The 24,413-nt window shown below is 38.2% G+C and overlaps 1 protein-coding gene across 2 annotated transcripts; it reads left to right on the forward strand.

The window, feature by feature from the left end:
* Nucleotides 1-6: 6 nt before the first annotated feature.
* TMEM87A (transmembrane protein 87A) lies at nt 7-23,767 on the forward strand. Of its 2 annotated transcripts, none has more exons than XM_035539035.2 (20): nt 7-194; nt 920-980; nt 4,480-4,577; nt 5,502-5,618; nt 7,227-7,280; nt 7,370-7,426; nt 9,042-9,192; nt 9,938-9,999; nt 11,821-12,004; nt 12,945-13,044; nt 13,743-13,836; nt 14,389-14,460; nt 16,081-16,189; nt 17,407-17,465; nt 17,720-17,823; nt 18,173-18,246; nt 19,510-19,571; nt 20,209-20,264; nt 21,563-21,593; nt 22,531-23,767. In XM_035539035.2, exons 1-20 carry the CDS (start codon nt 60-62, stop codon nt 22,570-22,572), a joined length of 1,722 nt encoding a protein of 573 aa, XP_035394928.1. In that variant the 5' UTR covers nt 7-59; the 3' UTR covers nt 22,573-23,767. The 2 variants fall into 2 exon arrangements, with proteins under 2 accessions (XP_035394928.1, XP_035394929.1); XM_035539036.2 differs by lacking the exon at nt 14,389-14,460 and adding an exon at nt 15,022-15,090.
* The last annotated feature ends 646 nt before the right edge of the window (nt 23,768-24,413 follow it).

The raw sequence follows: 24,413 nt of genomic DNA on the forward strand, positions 1-24,413 counted from the left end.
ACGGCGGCGTGGCCCCGCGGGGAGCGGAAGAGGCGCGGCCACGGCTTTCGTGTGGCGCGATGGCGGCGGAGGCGCCGCGGTACGGGGAGCGGCGGCGGTCTGAGGCCGCTGTGCTGCGGCTGCTGGCGCTGCTGCTGCTGGCGGGTGCGGCCGGCGCCGGGCAGCTCTCCAAATGGCGGGTGCCGGTGCCCATGGTGAGTGCGCAGAGGGCGGCCGGGGCGCGGCCTGGCCTGCCTGTAGCCTTGCGGCTCCGGCCCGGAGCTCCGGGGCTGGTGCTGGGCCCTTTGCCTGCCTTCGGCCGCAGGGAGAGAGGAGGCCGCGGCGGGAGGCCGAGGGGGAGTCCCCGCCGCCGGGCTGTGCCGGGGCCTGGCCCCGGGACACCGGGGCCCCGCGCCCCCGAGGGGCTGCGCTGAGGGGGCTGCGGCCGTCGGGGAGGCTTCTAGCGCCTCTCTGCTGCTGCCGTGTCTGTTGAAAAGTGCGGGGAGAAGCTCTTTTATCTCGTGTTTAACTCGTGTTTATCGCGCTGTGGGAGGGAGTATTGCGTGTTTTCTGTGAGACTCTTGAGCTTCGGGAAGGAGCTGAGAGGACTGTGATGAACGCTCCGGTTGTTTCTTAAGGAGGAAAGTTTGCTTGCTTGGATAAAGTCTAGACCTTATCAGCAAGGAAATGCAAATCGTTTTAATAAGTGGTGGTAAACTAATTCGGTTTTGCAGAACCAAAAAAAAAAAAAAAGCTTGTCAAGCTCTCTTTAAAAGTAGACTGAAGGGGTGATGAAGCACGACCGGAAAATCCAGTAAAGCTGGCTACTAATTGGTATTCACTTTCATTTTTGCATTAAGTTAAAACTCTGAGGGAAAATGACATTTAAATTGGGTGACATTAAGCCCACTAATGTCTTTTTCTCCTTTTGCCTTTCCAGGGGAAGAAGTTTTTTAATTTTGGGAAGATTCTCTTCAGCAACACCACCATTTTCCTGAGATGTAAGTGCTCCCAGGGGATTATCTTGCTCATTTTGCTGTTAGACACAGTCCTTACTTTGCATGTTGGACTTAAAAGACTGTGAAGTGTTTAATGACACTTGTTGCAGTGACAGCTCACCTCCTAGCATTGGATCAAAGCCACAGGTCTGATACGGTTGGGTTCAATAACAGCCTTGGAGCTTCCCAGCTGTGGTATCTCTTGGCTGCAGCGGAAGCAGATTGTTGTGTTTGGTCTGTGTGTGGAAAGGGTGAGATGGGCAATGGGAGTACCATTACATTTCAGGTTGAGGGTAATGAGGCGTGGGATGTGCCGAGCCCTGCAGGAAGGCGTGCTACATTGTCCCTGTGGGAAGGCTTGGCCCTGACTGGGTGACTGAAGCCAGTGCTTTTGAGGCCCTGTTCCTTTTTTTAGGTGGGCATCGCTGGTAGTTGTAAAGTGACCTTGGACATTACGACAGGTCTTCTGAGAGCTGTTCTCTCTTCCTGATCACAGTGTGTGTGAGTGAGCTACAGAGAAAATATCTTTGCAGCCCTCATGTTTTTTCGTTCTTTTGCTCTTTTCTGATGTGACCAGGGCTATGGGCTCTGTAGGTCAGTGCCCAAAGGAGTCTCTGTAAAATAGCCTATGATCTGTAAACTTGAAGATAGCACTGAGATGGCAACTAGATGACATTGGTGACTTGTGTAAGTGACTGATTTAGAAAGGCTAGAATCTTTACCATGTGCTGTGAGCACTTTTAAGAGGTTGTTTGCGCTGGTTGTTACCATTGATGAGAGGGACAAGCTCTTGCTCTCCTGATGCGAATTGGGTGGTTATACAGATACAGTGTCTGTGAATGGCTTGCTGCGTTTGTGTTAAATGAGGAAATAAGCCACTCTAAAAATATTTAGTGGGATCTGTGCTTTTGTCACTTTAATACATAGTTGCTGCAGTGATTAATTTTCTCAGTTATAAAGAAGGCAAGGTGGTAGGAGTAACTGATACTTCTTGATAAAATTGTGTATTTCCATGTTCTGTTCTGTTTGCTATGCTTACTATATGGATTTTCAGGTTTAATTTTGGATGCCTGCCCATCTTGGGACTGTTTCAAAGGGAGCTTGTTAAAGCGTCTCCATTAATCGCATAGGAATCTGAAATAGGAGGCTAGTGTTAAGGTGGTTAATTTTGAAGGAATAGGGTTTTCCCACTTTCCAAGTGTAGCTCAAATGCTGAGTTTCACAGCTTGCATCAAGACAGCTGCAAATCTGATGCTTGGGGAAAAAGGAAGCGGTTTTGAAAGGGCATCTGGAAGTTTGGTTGGTTTTTTTTTCAGCATACTCATACTAATCCTGCATGTGAGACTTGAGTCCCTGCAGTAGTGTGTGATAAGTCTAATCATGAAGAGTACAGCTGAAATAACAGAGAAGGAAGGAATTAAGGCATAGAGAAACTAGGTTGTTTGTTACAAGAGAGGTTTGTGGCAGATCTGGCAGTAAGAATTACATCTTCAGGCTCTTGACGTAGACTTCAACTACACTCTGCTTGTCAGCCTTTGAACAGGGATTTAGCTTTAAAATTACCTGGAAAGATCCCTATTTTACATACCAGTGTGATTAAAATAATGTACATGAATTTAGAATAGCAACTGTATTTCCTCCTGCTCTTTTTCTTTCCCCTTCTTGATTTTTATGGTGTATATTGTGTGTTGGTATCTAATGCTCTTTTTTTGCTTTTGACTGGGAAAACTGCCACTGTGAAGTATTATCAGTAATGAATTTATTTTTATCTGATAGTTTTGTTAAGTGCTGTTCCTGAAGATATCTGGTTTCCTGTCTAGGATCGTGGTGGAAATCCCGCTCTCATCTATAAATGAGGACTGCATTTGAGTTGAATATTGCTGGCTTTGCTTGAAGGCAAAGGAACTTCAATTTCCTTGTTGCTGAATTCAGTAAATGCCATGGGTGCTTTCTCTGTGTTTCTTAGAGTGCTTTCTTCTCAACATTTCTGTGGTGATTGCCTAGATTGGTGCGTTATTCTGTTTGTGGCCTGATTTGCCTTTAGTTGTTGTTGCTGCTTGCTGAATATAGAGCTTCAATAATCCTATCTATTTTTAATAGGTAAAAATGTGATTAAAAGTATTTTTTAAAATAACACTGTTTCTTTATTGCACTGTTCTGGGTTATTCCTCACTTGATCAATTTTATCAGAACAGCCTTTGTCACCAAAGAATTTGCTATCAACCCACGTTATTATAGTGTTTATGTTGCCTCTTAGTTTCATTGTTTTGCCATATGCAGTATCTAGGGCTATGTGGAAAACGTATGTCTTATTTGCATGCATACCGGAAGGTGTCATAAGGAAACTGTTAGATTTTTCAGTGATTGCATTCTTTTTTTTTTTTTTTTTTTTTTTTTTTTTAAATCTTTGATGTTGGGGATCCAGTTGTTTGTAGCTCTATACGTAGGGCTACAGTTCCTTAGGTTTGAAGTCATATGGCTTAAAGTCAGTTCCTGCTCTTTGGCAGGGTCTTCCAACTAGTTGGATATTTTTTCTCTTCTTTGGTCAATAGGGAAATGTTCATTAAAAGTCCTCCACATGTAACAAACTTGTGGGGGTGTAGACTGAGATAAACCTTCGCTGTGAAGTTCTGGGAACTTATTAGCACTAGAAACATACTGTCAACTCATTGATTTTTGTTTTGCCATCTGTTGACTGGTGAAACTGAAATATAATCATTAAATGGCTCTTCCAAGACCGAATAATCACTGCTCATTTTGTTTACGTGTGAAGTTTACCTTCTCAACATCAAATTTTCTTCATCAGACTTTAATTTTGGTATGAGATCTGAAACAAATATCATGACAAAATCTTTCATAAGTAGGTGAAATCTTGTGTTTCATCTTCCGTGCCTATTCGTCTAATATCAAAATGGCAAAAGTTGCGTTATTGTGGTTTTAAGGTAGCATTGCAGCTTTGACAGTGAGCTAATTCATGGATGGATTGTTTGTCTTTTGGGAGTGGGGGGTGGATGTTGACTTGCAAAACTTTACCTTTCCTTCTACTGTCTTGGTGGTGTTATCAGTTTGTTTAAGTATTATTCAAATATTGGTGTATTTCAGTTCTGTGCAAATCACCTTTAGTATTAACTGGTTCTTAGCTTTAGACACCTGCTATGTCCCCCAAATATATTGGAAAGGGAAATAATGTTGTATATTGTGATCACTGGGAGTCCCTGTCGTCTTGTTTGGTGTTTGCAGTTGCTGGGATATCCCTGGTTGTCTCAAGAAAAAAATAATTCCAAATGATCTTCAGCTCTTTAATGGAGTTAATGTGATGTTGCGGTCAAATTCTGTTTTCCATATGCTTTTTTTTTTCCACTGAACACTAGTGGATTATTTGAGGATAATGTTTTTCTATTGTTTTACTTCTTGCATTTAAACTTAATTACAGTAGTTTGGCACAGAATGGAAGGAGAAGAATGATATGGAAAGGTGGTCTTACATGTTCCTATCTTTTTAGTTGAAGGGGATGAGAAGGCTTGTGATCCCTCCCAAGTTTACAACGTTACTTGGTACTTAAGATACTCTGATTGCTACAATGAAGTCTTCAACTTTGGGGTAAGAATTGTGTGGAAAAACATGGGCTATGATTTTTAGCAGTTCTGGGGGTGAGAGGATTGGATATTTCTCACTTGCATCATCTTTGTTCGGTGGGTCTAAAAGAGATGCTCTTCCACTGAAAGGTAAGAAATTTCTGTATCAGTGGGAAGGTGATGGAGAAGAACTGATCTACAGCTGTCTGGAATTACTGACGTTTTTTGGGTTTTGAGTAAGGTAGAAGCATTTGTCAGAATTATTCTAAAACCATAATTTGAAATAAGTACATCAACTCTAAACTGAAGTGGGTGAGTTTATCTGTTAGATGAGAACATTAATTACAGCAAATACGAAAAAAATAAGATGCTTTAGTCTTAATTCTGTACTTTCCTGCATGCATATTATAAGTATTTTTGACTTAAACAAAATCTTCCAATGTGTATAATGCCTCTCAAATGTGGTAGAACACAACTATACTGTTTGTAATACATTTTTCTTGTTTACTTAAAATATTAACTGTGACAGTTGTTAACTACTAGCCGGTCACAGTACTGAGACCTTTAGTAGAATGACTTGGAGTTTGTTCATATAGACTTGAGTTTATACTGGCTGCTGCACCTCCCATGCAGGAGTACTGAGATTTATTTTTTTTCAGTTGGGTATTAATATTTAAATCGTGTGTGTGTGTGTATATATATATATATATATATATATATATATGAATAATATATACACAAATAATATATATGTGAATATAATACATAAAAACAAAAAAAAGGAGGAAGAATAGTCATGCGTGGGCATGATGGCTTTTATCCTAATAAATTCTGCTCAAGAGTATATGCAGGGGGAAGATTTGGCACTTCCCAGGTCTTGCAGCTGCCTACTCATATGAAACGTTTGATATAATGGATGCCAATGTAAATTCTATTCTGTGTTTGGCAGGAAGAACAGGCAGAGTACTATTTTGGGACTACATCTGAAGAACATCCGGGTTGGTCAGGATACTATGCCACAGCTTCTCTACTCTTTCCAAATTGCTCTGAGCTCTTCAGGCCCCAGGTATCTTATTCCCAGAAATCTTATTCCACTCTGGTCTCTTGTACAATAATACAGAGAAGATGATAGTTCCTGTTAAGTGCATTAGTAGCTTATGTGAGGATTTCGTAAGGTTGGGAGGTACTTCTTGCCTGTTTCTCTTTTGTCAGAGAAAAAGCCCTGCACTTTAAAGCCCAGTGCTTCTTTCCATTTGTGGTTCTGTGTTCTACATTGCTATTTCACTTAACACTAAGAATTGCCTTACAGAAGTCTGCTGCTAGAAGAGAAGTGTGTGTCTCTGGCTACAGAGTGAATCTCCTACTGAGGTTAGGTCATTAAAGGACTGGGACTATTGCTCAGATAATGATCATTTATAATAATAGAAATAAGTGTGTTGTAAAATAGGCTACTTAACACTGATAATAGGTTAAAAATGAAAAATACGTAGTGCAAAAAGTAGTTGAAATAAATCAAATGGAAGAAACAAAGTAAGTGTGACATAACATAGTGAAGTAACATGCAAACATAGCCTCCATGGAAGCTGTATATCACAGGGGGAAGCCGTGCAGTCATACTAATGACAGTGTCAATGTAATGCTCTGTCTTTTATGGTCTACTTAAGGATTCAAGGTAAAGTGGACGGAATTGTCCCTTTATTGAACTACTCCTGCTTTAGGTAAAGGGGTGTGGATAATGAGTACTGGGAGTTGTCTAAGTATTGAGTCTAGCATTTTTCTTAAAGAAAAATGTGTGCCTAAACGTGACTTGAAAAGGGTTTTAATGATGTCTCTTGCAAGCCTCTAACTCATTTTATATGTGAAGATGGCTTGAAAGATGTTTTTTTTTTTTTAAATCTGTATGCTGCTTGCTTTTTGTGTTTAGTAATACGAGAAATGTCAGTTCTGTTTTTCTGTGGTTTTATAGAAAAGCTCTTGAGGGCTTATCTGTGTAATGTGAACTGAGGCATCTTCTTAATTAAATGTTCAAGTTGATGAAACTGGGGTTTTTTAGGTGATTTTCCTCCAATTCCTTTTTGAAGTCTGCTGAAATTTTGACACAAGTTATTCTTCCCAGGTGTTCATTTCTGAAGTTTGACATGAACATCTCCTTTTGGTTGTTCAGCTTTATTTCTTGTGGTATAGCAATTTCATTAGATTTCAAGTCAGGAGATTTCGGTCATTAAATCTCAAGTTCAGGAGAGTTGGCAGAATCTGGATCCCTAATAAGCACCCACTTGTCTAGGGACTTTTTTTTTTCTATAGAATGAGGCAGAAATCTTCAGATTTTGTTTCTGTCTGTATAGATTTCATCTAGTGATGGAGATGGTCAACAGATTCTTATTTGGAAAATGAAATTAATTTCACTGCTGTCATGTCTGTGAGTCTAGTTCTAAAAATAGAGACCTGTTGTCTGAGGGGGGGGGGGGAAAGCAACTCTCAAATGACGATATTTGTCTAAGTAGTCAGGATTCCTTCCACAAATGGATAGTTCCTTGATTTAAAGAAATGAAGATTCTCCAATACTGCTCTTCTGATAATCGTTCCTTAAACTCAAGTTTACTGCTCTGATAAAGTAGTGCCATATTAAACTATAATGCCTAGAAATAATGTACTTTTTTTTTTGATCTACCAGATTTTCTATAAAGAATTTGTTCATCCAGAGCCTCTCTCACCTGAGAAACAAGAGGTATTTTTTTTTTCTTTCTAATGAATGAGTGTAGGAGTGAAAGAGAATTTTGACCTACTGATTTATCCATTTTCTGTTTTTTCTCTAAGGGCGTAAAAGATAAGAAGGAGAGTGCAGCAAATCACACAATGGTGGCAGATAAAACTGTATGTATATTGAATTTAAATGTAATTTAGAATCCAGTAGTCTTTTTATTTTTATATTTCTTATTCTTAAAAAAAACTACTAGTGTTTACAGGGATAGTGAAGTTGTGTGTGTTTGGTGTGGTGTGGTTTTTTTTTTGTTTATTTGGATGTGTGTGTGAAATAACGCAAATCATTCAAACTAATGGTATAAATCAAAAAATAAAATTCTTACTGAAAAAAGGTAATTTCAAGTATGCAAAATATATTAGCTTGAAGATAAGTAATCAGTGATATGATTTAAGTGATCACTAATGGTCCCTAGTATTTAGGGGTTACGTTTGTTTTCATCTTGGCCTAGTCAATCTTTTAAAATATTGTACCTAGCAAGTTGAATGATTTCTTTTGAGGTTTCAAGTCTGTTAGCATTTATGTTATGTATTCTGTTCGAGCCTTAGCCAGGAACAATTATCAACTTCACACTGCATTTCCTGGATGCCAACAAAGAAAATGTGCTTAACTCCATTTGTACTAACAGGGCCATTTACCTTAAAGCTAAAATGTAGACTTGTGTGACTGTAGTAATAAGGAATCAATGCAGCAAGAGATGTTTAAAGGCAAAAGTAGTGTACAAAAATATGTTTTCATCAAAGCTTAACTTTTTAACTAAGCATTTTAACTTCAGTCAATATTAGCATAAACTTTTTTGATGCATAAAATGCTGTTTGCTTTAGGTCTTGTAGGCAGGAAGATTTGTAGTAGAAATGCATGGTTTTAATACTGACATTCTCTTGGAGAGGCCATTATGAAAAGTCTTGTGCTAATTCTACAAAGGTCGTGTAAACAATGTATGTCTAGGTAGTCTTAGTTTTAACCTTAACTTCTGATATTATTGCAGTTTTTGAGGTGGGTGGATCTTCCTCAATTGTGGAACTAATGGTTTTGGGTACTGGAGCTCAAAAGAAATCCCTGAATTTGTATTCGTTTTACGGTGCAAATATTTAGTCTGGGCAAGCTTTCTCATTCTTAGTTTACTAGTAGGATTTGAATCTTACAGGTATGAGAGCTGTTGCAGATGCAGTAGTAGTTTCCACAGGAAATGACTAATATGGAATTTTTTTTACTTCTCTTCAACTACCTCTTTTATCTTACACTAGAAAATTTAGTCTTCAGCAGAAAACCAAGTTGTATGTAGTTGTCCTGTTTCCAAACGCTTATTTTCATGAAGCAAGTAATTATCTCTGACAGTCCTAATATTCCTAGACTGAAAACAAGGACTCGGACACTTTGCTGAATTATTTGACCCTGTTACAGTACCTTTGAAATGACTCTTGCAATAAGGCAGTATTCAATTGGTAAATAAGCCCCGATCACCTCTTGCCTTTTCGTGATTCTTTTGGATTAAAATCTAGACTATCTTTTAAAATATTGTGTCAGACTGACTTTTACAGTATTATGTCTCACAAGTACATTCAGAAATTGCATATAAATTATTTATTAAGAAGTTTTAGGCCTGGGAAGAGTTGAATTTAATATTTTTACATGGAAAATATCACTCACTTATGGAGAGCATGCTTTTGTCATCTTCGTTTGTTCCTTTTTTGCTGTGCTATCTACATATAGACATTTTATTTTCAGGCAATGAATGCAGTTATTAAAACTTGGCGAGATGGGCCATATATATTTATTGTACAAATTGGAGTTATATCTACAAAAGATTCTACTACTAAAGTTAAAAGAACAGAGAAAACGACACCTTCCTCAAATGTCAAAGAGAAGCTCTTCACAAGTAAGATAGCTATTTATACAGTAAGTTAAAAATAGATATTGCAGTTTTCGACGTATACCATTCTGCCTGTATTCTAAGGTACTTCTTAGCATATACTATTCAGTTCTTTTTTATAAGACACTATCTTTTACTTTACGTAGCCGTAAATAGTACCTACCACAACTCTTCTCATCTTAAGAAAATTGCTAGTGTTTTGAAGATTCTAAAGCTGTTAGTCTGTCAGTGTAATGATGGAAGTGGGGAAGAATCCTGAGTAGTTCAATTTTGAGGTTTGGTATTTAAAAGATGTCCAGACCAACACAGTGACTTACATTAAAGAGCTTAAATAGTTTAGAATATATAATTTCAAAGTGACAACAATGATCTTTATTATAGTATATTTAACTGTATTGGTAACATATCCAAGTTCTAGAGAAGTTTTAAAATTTGTATGGAAAGTTGGAACTTGTGTGTTTTATAACTTCACTGTTATGCAGAAATCTCCAGCACAAAGTACTTTCACTTTAAGTGCTACCATAAGTTACTTGGTAATGGTGCATATTAAATGGCTTTAATATAATCTAATTAACTGAGTGTGTTATGAATCTTGCACTTTAATCAAAGAAAGTTAACTTAAATTTAAAAGCTTGCTCCATGTGAAGATTTGGAATTTCTTTACGCTTGAGTAAAAATCATTTCAGTACTTTATCCTGGCTTCCTGTTTTTGCTTCTTGTTTGAATTGGTTATTGTATTGTCTTTTGACAGTGACAGTAGAACTGAAGGGGCCATATGAGTATCTATCACTTGCAGACTATCCTCTGATGATTGTAAGTAAAACAGCTTTTCTTTGACCTATAAAGCTGTCAGTGGATGTAAATCTCAAATACTCTCCTTCCATACTTCAGGATACAAAGCCTGTAGCTTAGAAGAACGAATTTTAGCAGAGGGTTTTTTGTATTGCGTATAGGATAGAGAAAACAGATGCAAATTGCAGGTATTTGACTTGATGCCTATCAATTTGTCGTTCCAGAATGTAGCAGTACCATTAACTCTAAACTGAGCAGTCTTACTGATGTTTGTTTTTCTCCTTAGCTCATATCTTAGAAAAGTTGCTCTTTTATGTCTTTGCTTACAGCTACCCTTTCCTTTGTCATTGCTTTATTCTTCTGTAGCCTCATCTCTCTCCTCCATGAGCTGTCTTCCATGCCATGAGAAAGTCCTCAATACTGCCTGACAATGAAAGCATAATTGAACTACAAAGAGCTAATTCCCCTTCAGAGGGATTGTTGACTTGATCATTAATTGCTTCTTTTGAGGAGGCTAAGAAAATGAAAGAACTTATCTAGTGTAGACAGACTTTAGCTGGGGATCAGTAACAAGTAAGAACTGTAGGCTGACTGTATTGGCAAGAGTAGCCTTCAAAGAGGAGAGCTTCATTGCATTTTTGAACTAGATGTTTTACTTGCTGCAGAAATGAAAGCTTCGGCAGTTCTATTGCCAAATAATTCACTGGTATGAATATTCCTATGTGTCAAGTCTAGAAAAAGGTTTCTGTCTACATATTTCTGTAACAGAATGTCTGAATGTGAACTGACATGTCTAGATCCCTAACATGTGAACTGCATGGATCACTCTGGCATGAAAACGCATTAAGGATTAGTAAGCTGTTCTCCGAAGAGAGATGTTTTCAGTTTGTGAAGGTTTCAGAGGATCTTGCAGCCAACTTTAGTGCTTGCTTGATTTAAAACAACCAACCAACAAAACAAACAAACAAAAAAAGACTACCCTCTACAAGAGGAGAGTCCTTGATTATCACTGTCCTATACTTCGGCTAAGTAGTTCCTGCTATTCCTTTCATATCTTTCTCTCCTTCTTATCCCTCTTCTTTATCAAGTTTATTGCGCTTTCTGATAACTTAACTTGCCCTGGTATGCTGCTGTAATTTACAAAACTCAGCACTGAGTAGTGTTGTCAAGCTGATTGTTCAGCACAGGAGATATACTATGAAAGGTCATCTGAAGCAGATAATGCTAGACGGGAAAAATGACAAGATGATAACGTTCAAATGGATTTGGGGCTTTCTTTTTTCAATTCCAGATTTTTGACTGACCAAGGAAAGCTTGGTCAAAAACTGAGTTGGCTAAAAATTAGCTTTTGAGAGCTGTCAAATTATTTGCACAGAGGAGTTACAGCCATCAGTTGTTTATCTCTGATCTGTGGAATGGTGTGTAAAGGGGACTTGTAAGTTCATTTGCAGAGTATTGTAAGTGTACAAGGAAGTTAGTAATATAAAGAATAATGTATGAGAAGGGGCAGGGTTTTTGGTACTTGATCTCTTGACAAAACTCTTATCTGAGGTTTTTTTTTTTTTAAGCGAGTAGCATGTGATACCATCTTTAAACATTGCCTGTGAATAGATTGGCAGATGGCTGTTCAAGAGAAACTGTTCAGAAATTCAGTTTCTCTGAATCTTTGTTGTCAGTAAGAAACTAGATTGTCACTGTAATAGAATCTAGAGAAGACAAATGAAGCAATGTGTTTCAAACCTTTAAAAGGTGATATTCTTAGGGAGAAAGTAGAGTTATCTTACATCTGTATTTCTCTTTTTTGGTCTAAGGGTCCTATTTTTTCTTCTCTTTGTGTAATAGTTTTTCATGGTGATGTGTATTGTGTACGTATTCTTCGGGGTTTTATGGCTTGCGTGGTCAGCGTGTTACTGGCGGGATCTCCTGAGGATCCAGTTCTGGATTGGTGCGGTTATCTTCCTGGGCATGCTTGAGAAAGCAGTCTTCTATGCAGAGTTCCAGAATATCCGCTACACGGGGGAATCTGGTAGGTAAAAGTTGCAGCTTGCAATCTCATTGATGAGCATAGCACTAAAGCCTTATACTAACATATACTGAATTGAGGTGACAAATGCATTGCAAGTATGTGATTACTTGAGGATTGCTTCAAAACAAAGAACAGGGAACAGAGTTCCTTCACTCTTTTTTAATATACGATGCTTTTTATGATCTCTTGATAACGTGTGCGCTTCTAAAATTAAAATTCTGTGACTGCTCTGACTTCTGAATGTAGTATCTCAGGAATATAGAATGCTAGATTCTTGAAAGTATTCACTGTAATGCTTGAGGTTTAAAACAGGATTTTCTAAGTGTAATTCATTGTAATTCATTTTTTATAATTGGTGTTAGCCTTGGAGAGAAACTTTGAAATTCCTTGTTCATCATGACAGTATTGCAGATAAACTTTGATTTTTCATCCAACAGCCTGATACTTCATCTTAAGCAAATCAGTCTCAAAAAAAAAAAAAAAAATGAAAAAGAAAAAACCCTTGAGATACTATTTTTGAGTTTTTAGCATGGATGCATGCAAATGAAGTTAAGTAAAACTTCATTATGACTTTGTGGGTGTGACTAATAAACAGTGCAGAGGGTTTTCATGGTGTACTTGCTTGAAAGATCATCCAGACTGATCTTGTGGATAAACATTTTATGGATCACTTGGTCTTCTCTTTCTTTGGACTTGATTTTTCACTAGTGTGCTGTTTTTTTTTTGTGTGTGTTGTTTGTTCCTTTTTAACAATAAGAGACCTGTGTTTTCTGAAAGCTTGCTCTGGATGTGGGAAATAAAAGGACTTTAAATTTAAATTTTAACAGCCTACTTCCTGAAAATTATCATGTGTGCTCTCATGCTACAATCATATGCAGTATTCAATAAAACTTAAGTTATATTTTTAATAACCTAGCTTCATTCTCTTTGGTTTTGGTAGTACAAGGAGCACTAATACTGGCAGAACTGCTTTCCGCTGTGAAACGGTCACTGGCTCGAACTCTGGTCATTATAGTCAGCCTGGGATATGGAATAGTCAAGTGAGTATTGCTGTTAGAGGTGTGGAGTGTGGTTGTATTGTATTCAAGTCTTTTCAATGCTGTTCTTTAATGACTTAGGGTAGTATTCATCTCCCTGTACTTAGCTAGTTAGAAGTTAGGTGCTTTAGATAAGTGCTGTAAAGCTCTAGATGTCCTGACCAACATAGACATACAGTTTGATGTAGTAATTGCTCTTCCTTGCCTCCTCTTGCCTTTATCACTGTTGAGTAGGTTTGTCTCACTACTGAGATATTTCACTGACTGGAGTGGGAGCTTTTTATGCCCCTTTTGGGGAAGGAAGAGCTTCTAGAAATAGGGGAGGTCATGAATTGGTAATAAGGATCTGCTGTAGGAGAGTTCTGCTGACAAGATAAGCTGTTCATCTGTCTGCCCTCGTCTTGTATCAAGTGGTAAAATAACATCTCATGTGGCATTGGGAACTTCCAGCAAGTGGAGGTATGTTGGGGGAACTGGGGAAGAAGATATGGCCTGGGGCTTCTTGAAATGGTAATAAAAAGCCAAATAGGTTAACTGTTACCAATCTCTTCCTTAGCCATGGCATAAGGTTATAGCACCGTAATAAAAATATTTGAGTTATCTAGTATTGCCTTATGTGCTTCTTGCCTTACACTAGACTCAAGCTGATATGACTTTGCTCTTCTTCCACACTTAATATAAACTTCTTTGTTTTCCTACAGGCCTCGCCTTGGAGTTACTCTTCATAAAGTAGTTATGGCTGGAGCCCTTTATCTGTTATTTTCTGGCATGGAAGGTGTTCTTAGAGTCACAGGGGTCAGTAATTACTGCTTTATTTTTTTCGTATGCTACACATGCTACTGTCTTACATACCAATGAAGAGTCCCGGGCTATGCTGAAAGAAGGGAACAGAGAGTGAAGTGGTTAAACTCAGACTGTAGATGAGGATTAGTGGGATTACCAGTTTTAAGATTATCTTTTCTATGCATCAGCATATAATTTTGTGAATTTTGAAATTATTTTCAGAACTTTGTGATTAGCCAGGTTTCATTCAGTTTAGATAGGGATCTTGGGGTATAGAGTTAGATCCAGACCTAAATGTACAGCTTAATTCACTCGGCCATGAGTTTTTTTTTTATATCAAAACAAACAAAAACACACAACCCAAAACAAACCACAGAACAAAAACTCCAACAACCAAACAAAAAAACTTTCGTTTTTGAGGCTGGACCTGGGGAAGTGCATGTGAGTGGTGCTGATACATGTTTGAATCTGTAAGTGCATCTCAGGGTGTGAATTTCTGTTGTTTGTTTTTTTGATATCTTGGGACAAGGTATTTAACATGGCATATATTTGGTACTTTTTCAGTTTTTCTATGACACTGTGGCTCTGATAGCAAACTTGGCCCTGTCCTTGATTGATGCCTGTATTGTTTTGTGGATATCCTTTCATAAACTCCAGAATGTTAAAAACTTACAGAATTATTTATGTCTAACACTTTAAAAGCAGTGAAAAGTGGTTTGATTTTGTCATTTGGAACTTCATTAGTTTTTGATGGATACAAAAAGGCAATTTCTGCCACTTTCAGTAAAACCCATGGATACTGGTGGAGCATGTAGTTCTTCTATGGATGGTGTAGAAGAGTTCATTACTACATTTCTAACAAGCTGATTGCTGATTTTCTGTAACGGAAGTGGCCAGACTGTATCACAGCAATCATCTCTTTTTAACAGTGCTAAATTAACTTAATCTGGAAACTACTTCTTGCCTTGTTGGAGAATTTGGAACTGACTGTGCTATAGTCTGCTTTTGTTCTTTTTAAACCCCTCTGTGCATTGGGTTGAACACTTGTTTCAAACCCTTTATTTCTGTAGTGAAACTTGGAAGCATTGTGGTGCGCTATTTGTGGTTTCTTATAAAATAGTCTGACACTCCTCCTCGTTTCTTCTCTGCCTTGTTTCCTTTTCGGTTTGTTCTTACTGGCTCTTTCTTTGTCTCCAGGCCCAGAATGATCTTGCCTCCTTGGCTTTTATTCCGCTGGCTTTCCTAGATACTGCCCTGTGCTGGTGGATATCCTTCACTATTTTACTTGGTGTGGTGTGTTTTCTTTCAAATTTATTTTTCGGGGAGTTGTTTTGGCTGAACTTTGTTTTTTTCTTTTTTAAATGAGCTTCAAGCATGTGTTCCTTCTAGTAAAGTTAATAGGAACTCCGTAACTGAGTGTTCAGGTAAGCCTTTGCTTCAGCCAGTGCAAAGGAAACCAAGAGCTGTTCTAACACATCTACTGGCTACCTAAACATAAGCTAGTTAAGTCAATTATCAGTCTCTGTGTATTAAAGAATCAAATTAATTTGTTCTAATGTGACACTTTAACAGTACAACAGTAATAACCTTAGGAGAAGACTGCTTGTTTTTGACAAAAGGCTTCTTAGCAACACCAAACCTGAAATTCTTGTAACTTTCAGGTAAATTTTCAGCATAAATCTTGAAGTAGTTAGGTGACAACATGGGGTGGAGTTAACTCTTCATTGTCTTGATTTATTGCATCCAAGCACCCATAATATTGTAATTTGAGCAACTGCTATAAAAATGCTGACTTCAAAGCAACGCATAGCAAAACCTCCTCATAAAGTGTTTTTAGCTAAAGTCAATTGCAGAACTATTTAAAACACAAATAGCTTGCTGCCCAGTTATGACAGCCCCATGTTTCTCTTACCACTGTGCCTTCCCCTAAGAACTTGTTTTGTTGCCTTTTTTTTTTTCGTTTATCAAAAGTACATCTGATGCCTCTTGTGGAGGAATGGACTGTAGTCCAAAGTAGCTGTTTGGATAGCACATTGGTGTGACAAAAGTTTTAGGTTTAAATAACTAAATTGCACGAAAGGGATAGATCCATCTGTTTGGCATCACTGCCACGGGATGACCTCTTCTACTGTGAGTGTGGTCTATATTTTAGAGGGCTGTGTTAATGGGTGGGGGGGGCTGTTGTTCCTAAGACCAATGTTCTCCTAAGTCTGTGGGCAGCTTTTCCCCTCAGAGGCTTTCCTTGACTTTGCATACATATTCATCAGCTTGACTCAAACAATGAAACTGCTAAAACTTCGAAGGAATGTTGTGAAACTCTCTTTGTATCGGCACTTCACCAACACACTCATCCTGGCAGTAGCAGGTAAGCAGAAAATTACAAGAATCATGTAAGAGCGCTTGCTCTTTCCTTACATAGCTTGATTTGCTCACTAAAGCAGATTTTTCAGTTAAGTGACTTTTCTGTAAATGCAATGAAAATGTTAGAAATAACACTTGAGCCATTTCTAATTGTGGGTCTCTGTCAAGTGTTACATTGATACTTCAGAGGTAGTTGATTATTAGTCAGGAAATTGATTAGATTGGTACTTCTGTGGAGCTCTTGTAATGGAGTGCTTTTGTTCCTCTTAATAATCTTTTGCACCTGGCAGTTTTATCCTGTGTTGTTAACATCCCAGTGGTAGTTTGTACCAAAATCACAGTATCACTGTGTAATATGGAACTTTAAGGTGTCTCCTGGCTATGCTTTACTGAGATCATTTTTGGTGGTTCTTCCTCCTTAGATGAAGACCAGGGTGACTCTTGGAAAAACTGTATTCTTCATATCGTAACATAATGTCCTGCCTGTTTTCTGACAGACTAATAGAGATTCAGAGTCTCTTGACAGGAGTGATAAACTGAACTCCAAGAATAAATCTCAGTGCTGCTTTGCTTCTCTCATCTATTTGGTAGTGCCATCTATATGATTGGCAGAAAGCTTCTAACCGCTGTATTTATCTTTTTTTTTTTTTTAACTTTAAACAAAAAAGCAGAATCATTCATTTCATTGAAAGCTCTGATTAAATTCCTTGCAGCATTTGGTTCTTAGTCATCGTAGAATTCTCCAGTGGAGGGAAGTCTTGCCTTTTAAAACGGTGGTGAGAGCTTAGTTTGTGCACTGAGACTCTTATGTGTCAAGATCTGAATGCCTAGACATTCAGGTATATCAAATGTTCAGTTATTTCAAAATAGCTTTTGTTTGTCAACCAATAATGAAACCATGGTTTGAAAAGTAGATGAAAGGAATAGAAGAACAGTAAATAGGGGTGAGGAGTTTGGTTAAAATACTTCCTGTTTGACTTATGCCTTCTGTCTCTGGTTTGTCAAACCAGTAAAAAATACTCTGGGCTGTGCCTAAACATCTTTATATGGTCAGTGCAATAAGGCAATCTCATGTTTTCCAAAACTAATGAATTAGTTTCCAAGAATTTCACTATTGAAGTCTTCACCCTTTGTTTGGGAAACACAATGCTGTTAATAGTATACAAACACTAACGTATTTTGTAGTAGTACTAAGTAGCTTGTTTGTTTTTAATCTTGCAGCATCCATTGTATTTATCATCTGGACCACCATGAAGTTCAGGCTGGTGGACTGTCAGTCGGTGAGCTTATACTGAATACTTTCTGTGGTTGGTGCCTCTTGATAAGTTTAAATTTGGCAGTGTAAGAGGTGAGATTGGGGATTCTGGAACAGATTTTTGTGTGGATTATGTCTAGAGTAGTATACCGTATGGTAAAATATGGTTAAAGGAAGCAAGCCTCTTTGTCAGATGTCTATAATTCATCCTTGGAAAGAGCTTAGGATGTGGAGTCTCTTTTCAAGTTTTTCTGTTTGTGTTGCCATTTTCCTTGACAGGACTGGCAGGAGCTTTGGGTGGATGATGCCATCTGGCGCTTATTGTTTTCAATGATCCTTTTTGTCATCATGATTCTGTGGAGACCATCTGCTAACAACCAAAGGTTCAGATTTTCTAAACTGTTTGAAAAAATGTATTTTTTGCTGGAATCCTTGTTTATCCAAAGAAGTCCTCAGGGATGACTTTAGTTGCAGTACATTGGTGCATAGGATACCAAGCAGTATATGTAGGGCCTGAGAAAAGTAGGTGGAAGAAGTCTCATAGATAAAATTCAATCTGTACTTGGTGGTGACCTTAGTTGAAAAGAAGTTGCTTGAACTCGTATGTAGCTGAGCATAAGTCTTCAAAACAATATGCTACACAGAATAGTTAAGTGATGTGAATGTCAGGGTAATGACTCTCTTAGGTGGTGAAATGTGTTCTTCTAAGATAGCTTTCCTTCCCTCCTAAAGGTTTGCTTTCTCACCGCTGTCTGAAGAAGAGGATGATGATGAGCAGAAAGAGCCAATGTTGAAGGAAAGCTTTGGTAAGAGCAAGATTTCTTTCCACGTTTTGTGTTGGAGACACCTGGGGAGGTGTTCTTTATTTCAGCAGAAAGTTCATTACTGCTGTAAACGTGGAGTACATGCTTGCCTGTTGCAATTTATTTATGCAGTTGCAGAGGAATATTGGCTTTGTTCAACGTTTACATTACGTGTTTAATCCTGGGGTTTTCAGATGGCACTGAAGATGCTGCTGTTACGGTTGTTTTACTATATCTACTTCAAAAAAAAAAAACCATATGTTTGGATCCAGTTAGGATGACAAAGGTCTCATACTTTTGCTAGACAGTGGGCTCATGCAGTTCCTCTTCTTAAAATTTAGTTTAAAGAACCATATATATATATATATATATATATATATATATATATATATATATTTACATATATATATACATATATATATATATATTACATTTTCTCTGAATTCTGCACAAATGTCCAGTGTAAACATACAGATGGGCCTTGAAACAGTCCTGCTTTATAACACAAGGGGGCACCTTTCTGTCCATTCATCTCCTCCTACTATAATAACCTTCTCTGCCTCCCATCTCCCTACTACATCTGTTGTCCTTGAAACAAAACCATTTTTTAAAAAGGGTAGGGTGATGTATACTCACTGCTGCTGTCTGTCCTGAAATTAGTTCTGCTGGGATATATCAGTGCTGTTTGATTTACTTAGGAGCTGAGAAAGTGTGTTATCTCCTAAATGTGTTTGCCAAATCAGCTGTATTAAATCAGCTGTATTGGCTGTTGGCCAGGCTGGGAGATGTGTGTTGCTTCTCAGCTCTTAAACAAGGCTGGTCAGCAGTCAGGAGCTAAAATAAATTTGGGGAGTTGCATATATCACGGAATGGCTGAGGTTGGAAAGTACCTCTGGAGATAGTCACCTGGAGCAGCTTGCCCAGGACCATCTATGTCCAGATGGCTGTTGAAGTATTTCCAAGGAGGAAGATGACACAGCCTCTCTGAGCAGCCGTGTCTTTGAGCTTTATGCTTTTTATGTCTAGTCTAGAGAGAAAGAGTATAAATTGATATTTTCTAGGTAAAATTGCAAAATTCAGGACAAGTAAGTATTCCACCTCTCAAAGTATCACAAGCCTTTCAAATGAGGAAAAAGTATTGTCTTAATGAGTAACTTGTTTTTCTTAATCTTTGGATTAGATGAGCACTCAACACTTTCACTTACAGTCTCTGAGCAATCAGAGTTTAGTTACCACAGTCTTTTTTTTTCCTCCTTTTGTCTACAGAAGGAATGAAAATGAGAAGTACAAAGCAAGAACCAAATGGGAATGTGAAAGCAAACAAAGCTGTAAGTATGTCCTTACCACCCAGAGGAACATAACCCTTTTGGCTGCCCCCAGTAGTAGCTCACAACATGCAAAGTTTTCAGGCTATAAATGAGTTTCCTGGTTTGCTCTAGAGTGGGAGTGAGTCTAAGTATCATGTGTGTTTACTTGCTTTTCAGAAGTTCTGTAAAGGCTTTTCATGTAACTTCCTATTAATGCCAATGTAGACTTTAGAATGCAGTCTGTTCTTCAGGAATGCTTGCACAATGCAATATACATAAAACTTTGAAATACTGTAGTCTGATAATGAATAATATGTTTTAACAAGTTTGTCAGGCTTACAGGGAGGCTGAACCATATTTTAAATAAACTGCCTTCTAATTTTGAGATTTTTTGACCAGTTATTCAAATGGGGTGGTGTGTGTATTATTGTAAATGATGTTATGAGGGCCTGCTTTGCCTAGTAGCTATTAGAGTATTACAGAATCGATAATCTAAATTGTTAGCAAGTTAGTTTTTTTCCTATTGGAATACTTGTTCTGTAATTCAGAAATCAATTTGAAGGTTTTTTGTCAAGTAGGCTGAGAAGAAAAAGGCTTGTATCTGACAGCATTTCGGGAAAACTGACTTCTGTTTTCCATTTAATTTCTGCACTTGTAGCAGGAGGATGACCTGAAATGGGTAGAAGAGAATGTTCCTTCTTCGGTGACTGATGTGTGAGTATTTTTGTAGACACAATAAAAGTGGGTTCCTCAGACATAGGGCATTCTAATATATTTGTGTTCTTATAACTTGCATGCTGCGCTTATATGAACAGATACTGAGTTCAGCCTGGATTTGGCCTTGTGACTTTTAGCATGCTTCCACCTGGCTTTATGCAGTCTCTCAGACTTACGGTTCCTGCCACTTGAACACATGCTGACTTAAGGAACACCCTCTCTGACTGTGGAGCCACAGACTGATTTGTTTGCGCTTCACTAAAGATAAGGAAAATAAATCTAGAAAACAAAGGACAAACGAACCCCCTCTTTCTGTTCAGTGCTCTAAAAATTTATTCAAGTATCTTGCTGGATGTAAACCACGGAATTTCATTTAGCTCTGTACTTTATTTGGTATGTCTAAGTCATTCTTATGCTTCTGGCAAAATAATCAGCTGTATATGCAGTCCATATCTGTTCTGCTTTTAATACTATTTTTTTATATCCTAAAAAGGTCAGTGTCTGTCTAAATTCTTCATAGCAAAACAGAAGTTGACAGATGCTTCATGTTCACAAATCTGAACACTGAATTTTGGCCAAGACTCTAGATTCAAGTAGAATTCTTCTGCTTGAAGTCAAAGAGAAGAAATCAAGCTTCAAATGGAGGAAAGTGCAGTTTCTGAATTAAAAGTGTTTTCCCTGGTCTAGCACTTTTTTTTTTTTTAAGAATGGTAGGATTTCTTAAGGACAAGACTGGTATAAGCTAGGAAGGCTCACTTTCTGTTGTTGAAAGTGTGTTGATCAGGGTTGTGGAGAGATGAGATCCCAGTACATAAGTGGGAGGTCATTGTAGCTGAAAAGGCTATGGTACCAGTGTAGCTTGTGTGGTTTGTAGGATTCTTCCAACAACAGGGTCCCATATTGTAAATGTCTTCAGTGTGGTGTAAGATTTTTTCCTTTTGTAGTTGGTGCTCCTTGGTATGCTCCTTTTGTAGTTGGAGCCAGACTGGTGAGATACTGTGTGTGCAACTTATTTCATGGCAACATTGAAATTGTTCAGAAGGTAATGAGAAGTTTAGAAGCTGTGATGAAATAATGTTTAAGCTGTGGAGGTCATTGATAAGATACTGCTTGGGCTCTTCCTCTTTTTGTATGTCTTTCTCTAATTTCTGTGTGTTTAATTGAAAGGTCTATCTTCGTTATTGCTCTCCTTTGCCCTAAAAAGCTTAAGATAGAAGATAAGGCTGAGAACAGTTGTCAACATATGCTCTCAGTAGGTGCTTTAGCCATCTTAACAATTTTTGTTTCCCTTGCAGTGCGCTTCCAGCTCTTCTGGATTCAGATGAGGTCAGTAAACAAATCTTCAGTACAAAACAGTCTTCTGACATACCAAAGGAGTCATGAGTCAGCCGTGAAGGACTTGGCTTATTAGAACTGGCATCTGATCTTGCCAGTGCAGCAGTAAAATACAAGGGGAGGGATAGTGGGCATAACTGTGTTACAACTTGTAAGAATACAAATAAGTCGTAAAGATTTGCTGCTTGCAGTACTCATGATTTCAGGGATCATTGTACCTATGTTGAAGAACACAGTTCAGGAGAAAGAAACCATTGTTTTCTGGATTACAAGCCCTTCCTGTTGAAGACTGTACCTATGTAATTTTTTTTTCATACTGGGATAGTTCTGGTTTTCCCACTCTTAGTTTCTCCTCCTTTCTTTGTTATGTTGAATTCTTATGGAGACATATGATGCTGTGGAAAAGCAAGTGAGCTGTATAGCTTGGAGAAAATTTTTGATTAACATTGTGGGTAATGAATACCGTTGGAACTTCTTGTTGCAAAGATATTCTTGGCATCAAGATACTGTTAAATACTGTAACAGTTTCAGTCAATTTAAAGAGCAGTATAATACATGTAGAAGAAATGAAATGTTTGAAAGGGGAGTCTGTATTCTGCGTTTGGGGAGCAGAAGCAAAGAGCACAAGCCATCAGCTAGTTAGGAAGAGTTATTTCCACAGTAGTGGAAATTGTGATGTGGACGTGTGAATAATACATGCATGAATGATGTGACCTATACCCTATAATCCTATGGATGAAGAGCTTGTGGGTGGAAGAGTATAACTTTTCATTCTAAAAGAAGAGGTATATCTGCTGTAAGTTGGACTCCTGTGGTAAAGTGCACATGAGCATTCATTTGTTGTGAATGTGTATAGCATACCTCCTGATTTCTGAGTAATGTATTTCTATTGGTGGAAATGACAGAATTGGGATTTTTTATTTTGCAGGAAAGAATGATTACACACTTTGAAAGGTCCAAAATGGAATGAAGGATAAGGCTTTTGTTGTTGGAAGTGGAGACGCCTCTTTTAAAGTTGCTTGGTGGAGCAAGTGCATCCTGCTGATTTGTTTCTTGATCACAGCCTTGTTGGAAGTTCGATGCTTTATTGTCACGAGGACGTCTTGCTGTGGAAGAAGTTCACAAGGACATTGATAAACCATTTGGAAATTTTGAAATTACAAAGTTGCTGCAAGTCTGGATTTTTAAGCAATTTAAATGTGTACTATTCCAGCACCTTCTGTAACTTTTCAAATATTTAATCTGTGAAACTAAAATTCCTAATGTCTGCTTGAGGAGTTTATATGTCAGTGTTAAAGTTGACACTTGCAGGTAAATTGCCTTTACCTTTTTTGGTGGAGGGTGGGAACAGATGGAAATAAGCACTGAAGAAACAAAAGAGCTATTTGCTGGTAGGTAAGGGCTTAGGCTGTTCTATGTTGCATGTCCAACGTGAATGAAAGGTTTTAGAGAGAAGCTCCTGTTAACTAAAAAAATTACGATGTCAGAAAAGAGATATTTGGAAAAGTTACAGGGATAGGAGTTTTTAACAAAATCAAGTGCAATTTTATTCATAACACTGTGTAAGAGATTTTCTATTTTAAAATGCCATTGACCTATAGGTAACAGTTGTGTAGAGCTAACACTTGCTGTTGTGGCACATCTCATTGCCGGCAATGTGGTGGATGCCTGGAAAAAATATTTGCCCCTACCTTCCATGTGTTGCATGGTTTAATTAAAAAAAAAAAAAAAAAACCATAACAAAGAAAAACCAAATGCACTCCTGCAATGCTCCACAAGTGCTTGACTATTCATGTTAAGCAGATACTAACTAGACTTCAGCAAAACTCTTCCTCCCTGCACATGTAACATCTCACACCACCCAGTCAGCACTCTTTTATGAGAAGATGGCGTTGCTTTCCAGCGTGTGCAAGCACTGCTGCACCACTTAGCTTACTTGGAAGAGGCTTTGATGGGACTACACAGTGCTGGGATACTTTACTTTCTCATGTCCATTTAGAATTGCCTCTATTGGAAATGTTTTGATGATGGGCCTTCCTGTCCCAGTTGGTCCCTTTGGCCAAGAGGTACTCTGATAAGATCATTGTATTTAAGTTAATGCTGTAGAGTTTTGTTCTATACAATTGCTTTTTTCTCCTTTTCAAATGAAAAAGAGCTTTTGGACAGTTTTCTGTTTTTATTTTGTGTTTGGCTGCGGAGGCTTCGCTTGCAAAAACTTCTGCTTGGAATCCCAATGTAGACTGTATGACAAAAGCTCTAATATGGGTTCGTAATCTTTACATCTGACAATTACCAAGTACATGTCAGCAGAGCTAGACTTTTAGGGAGCTGCTAGGCTACCTACTGTGGGTACTGCTGGAAGGGCTTAGGGAGTCAGCTTTCCTTGTTCTTCACTCACAGCTATGTCAGCAGAAGTGAATGTGTGCCTGTACTTGATTCCACTGTAAAGAGGGGTGGCTTAGCTCTAGTTCATCTTCATCAGCAACTTATGCTGGAATATGGCACTTTACAGTAGAGTAGTTGAAGCGCAAGTTCATAGTGTCTTCTGTCAGCTGTGTTGTGGAGGCAGCAAACCCTCAGCAGATGGGTAGAGAAAAAAACGAGCCTATAGCAGCTGCCTCTGCAAGGTTTGTTGGAGTACTTACCCCAGCATCTACCTGTGGCCGAAAGGGGATGGATCTTTAATGAGAAAACACATCGACTTCTAATTCGCTATACATAATTGATAAAGATGAAACCAGATGGCCTCCATGCCCTTGGGGGAGAAGAAATTTTGTGAAATAAAGCAACATGGAACTATTTAATGTTTTT

The sequence above is a fragment of the Cygnus atratus genome, chromosome 5, assembly GCF_013377495.2.
Source record: "Cygnus atratus isolate AKBS03 ecotype Queensland, Australia chromosome 5, CAtr_DNAZoo_HiC_assembly, whole genome shotgun sequence".
Lineage (NCBI taxonomy): Eukaryota > Metazoa > Chordata > Aves > Anseriformes > Anatidae > Cygnus > Cygnus atratus.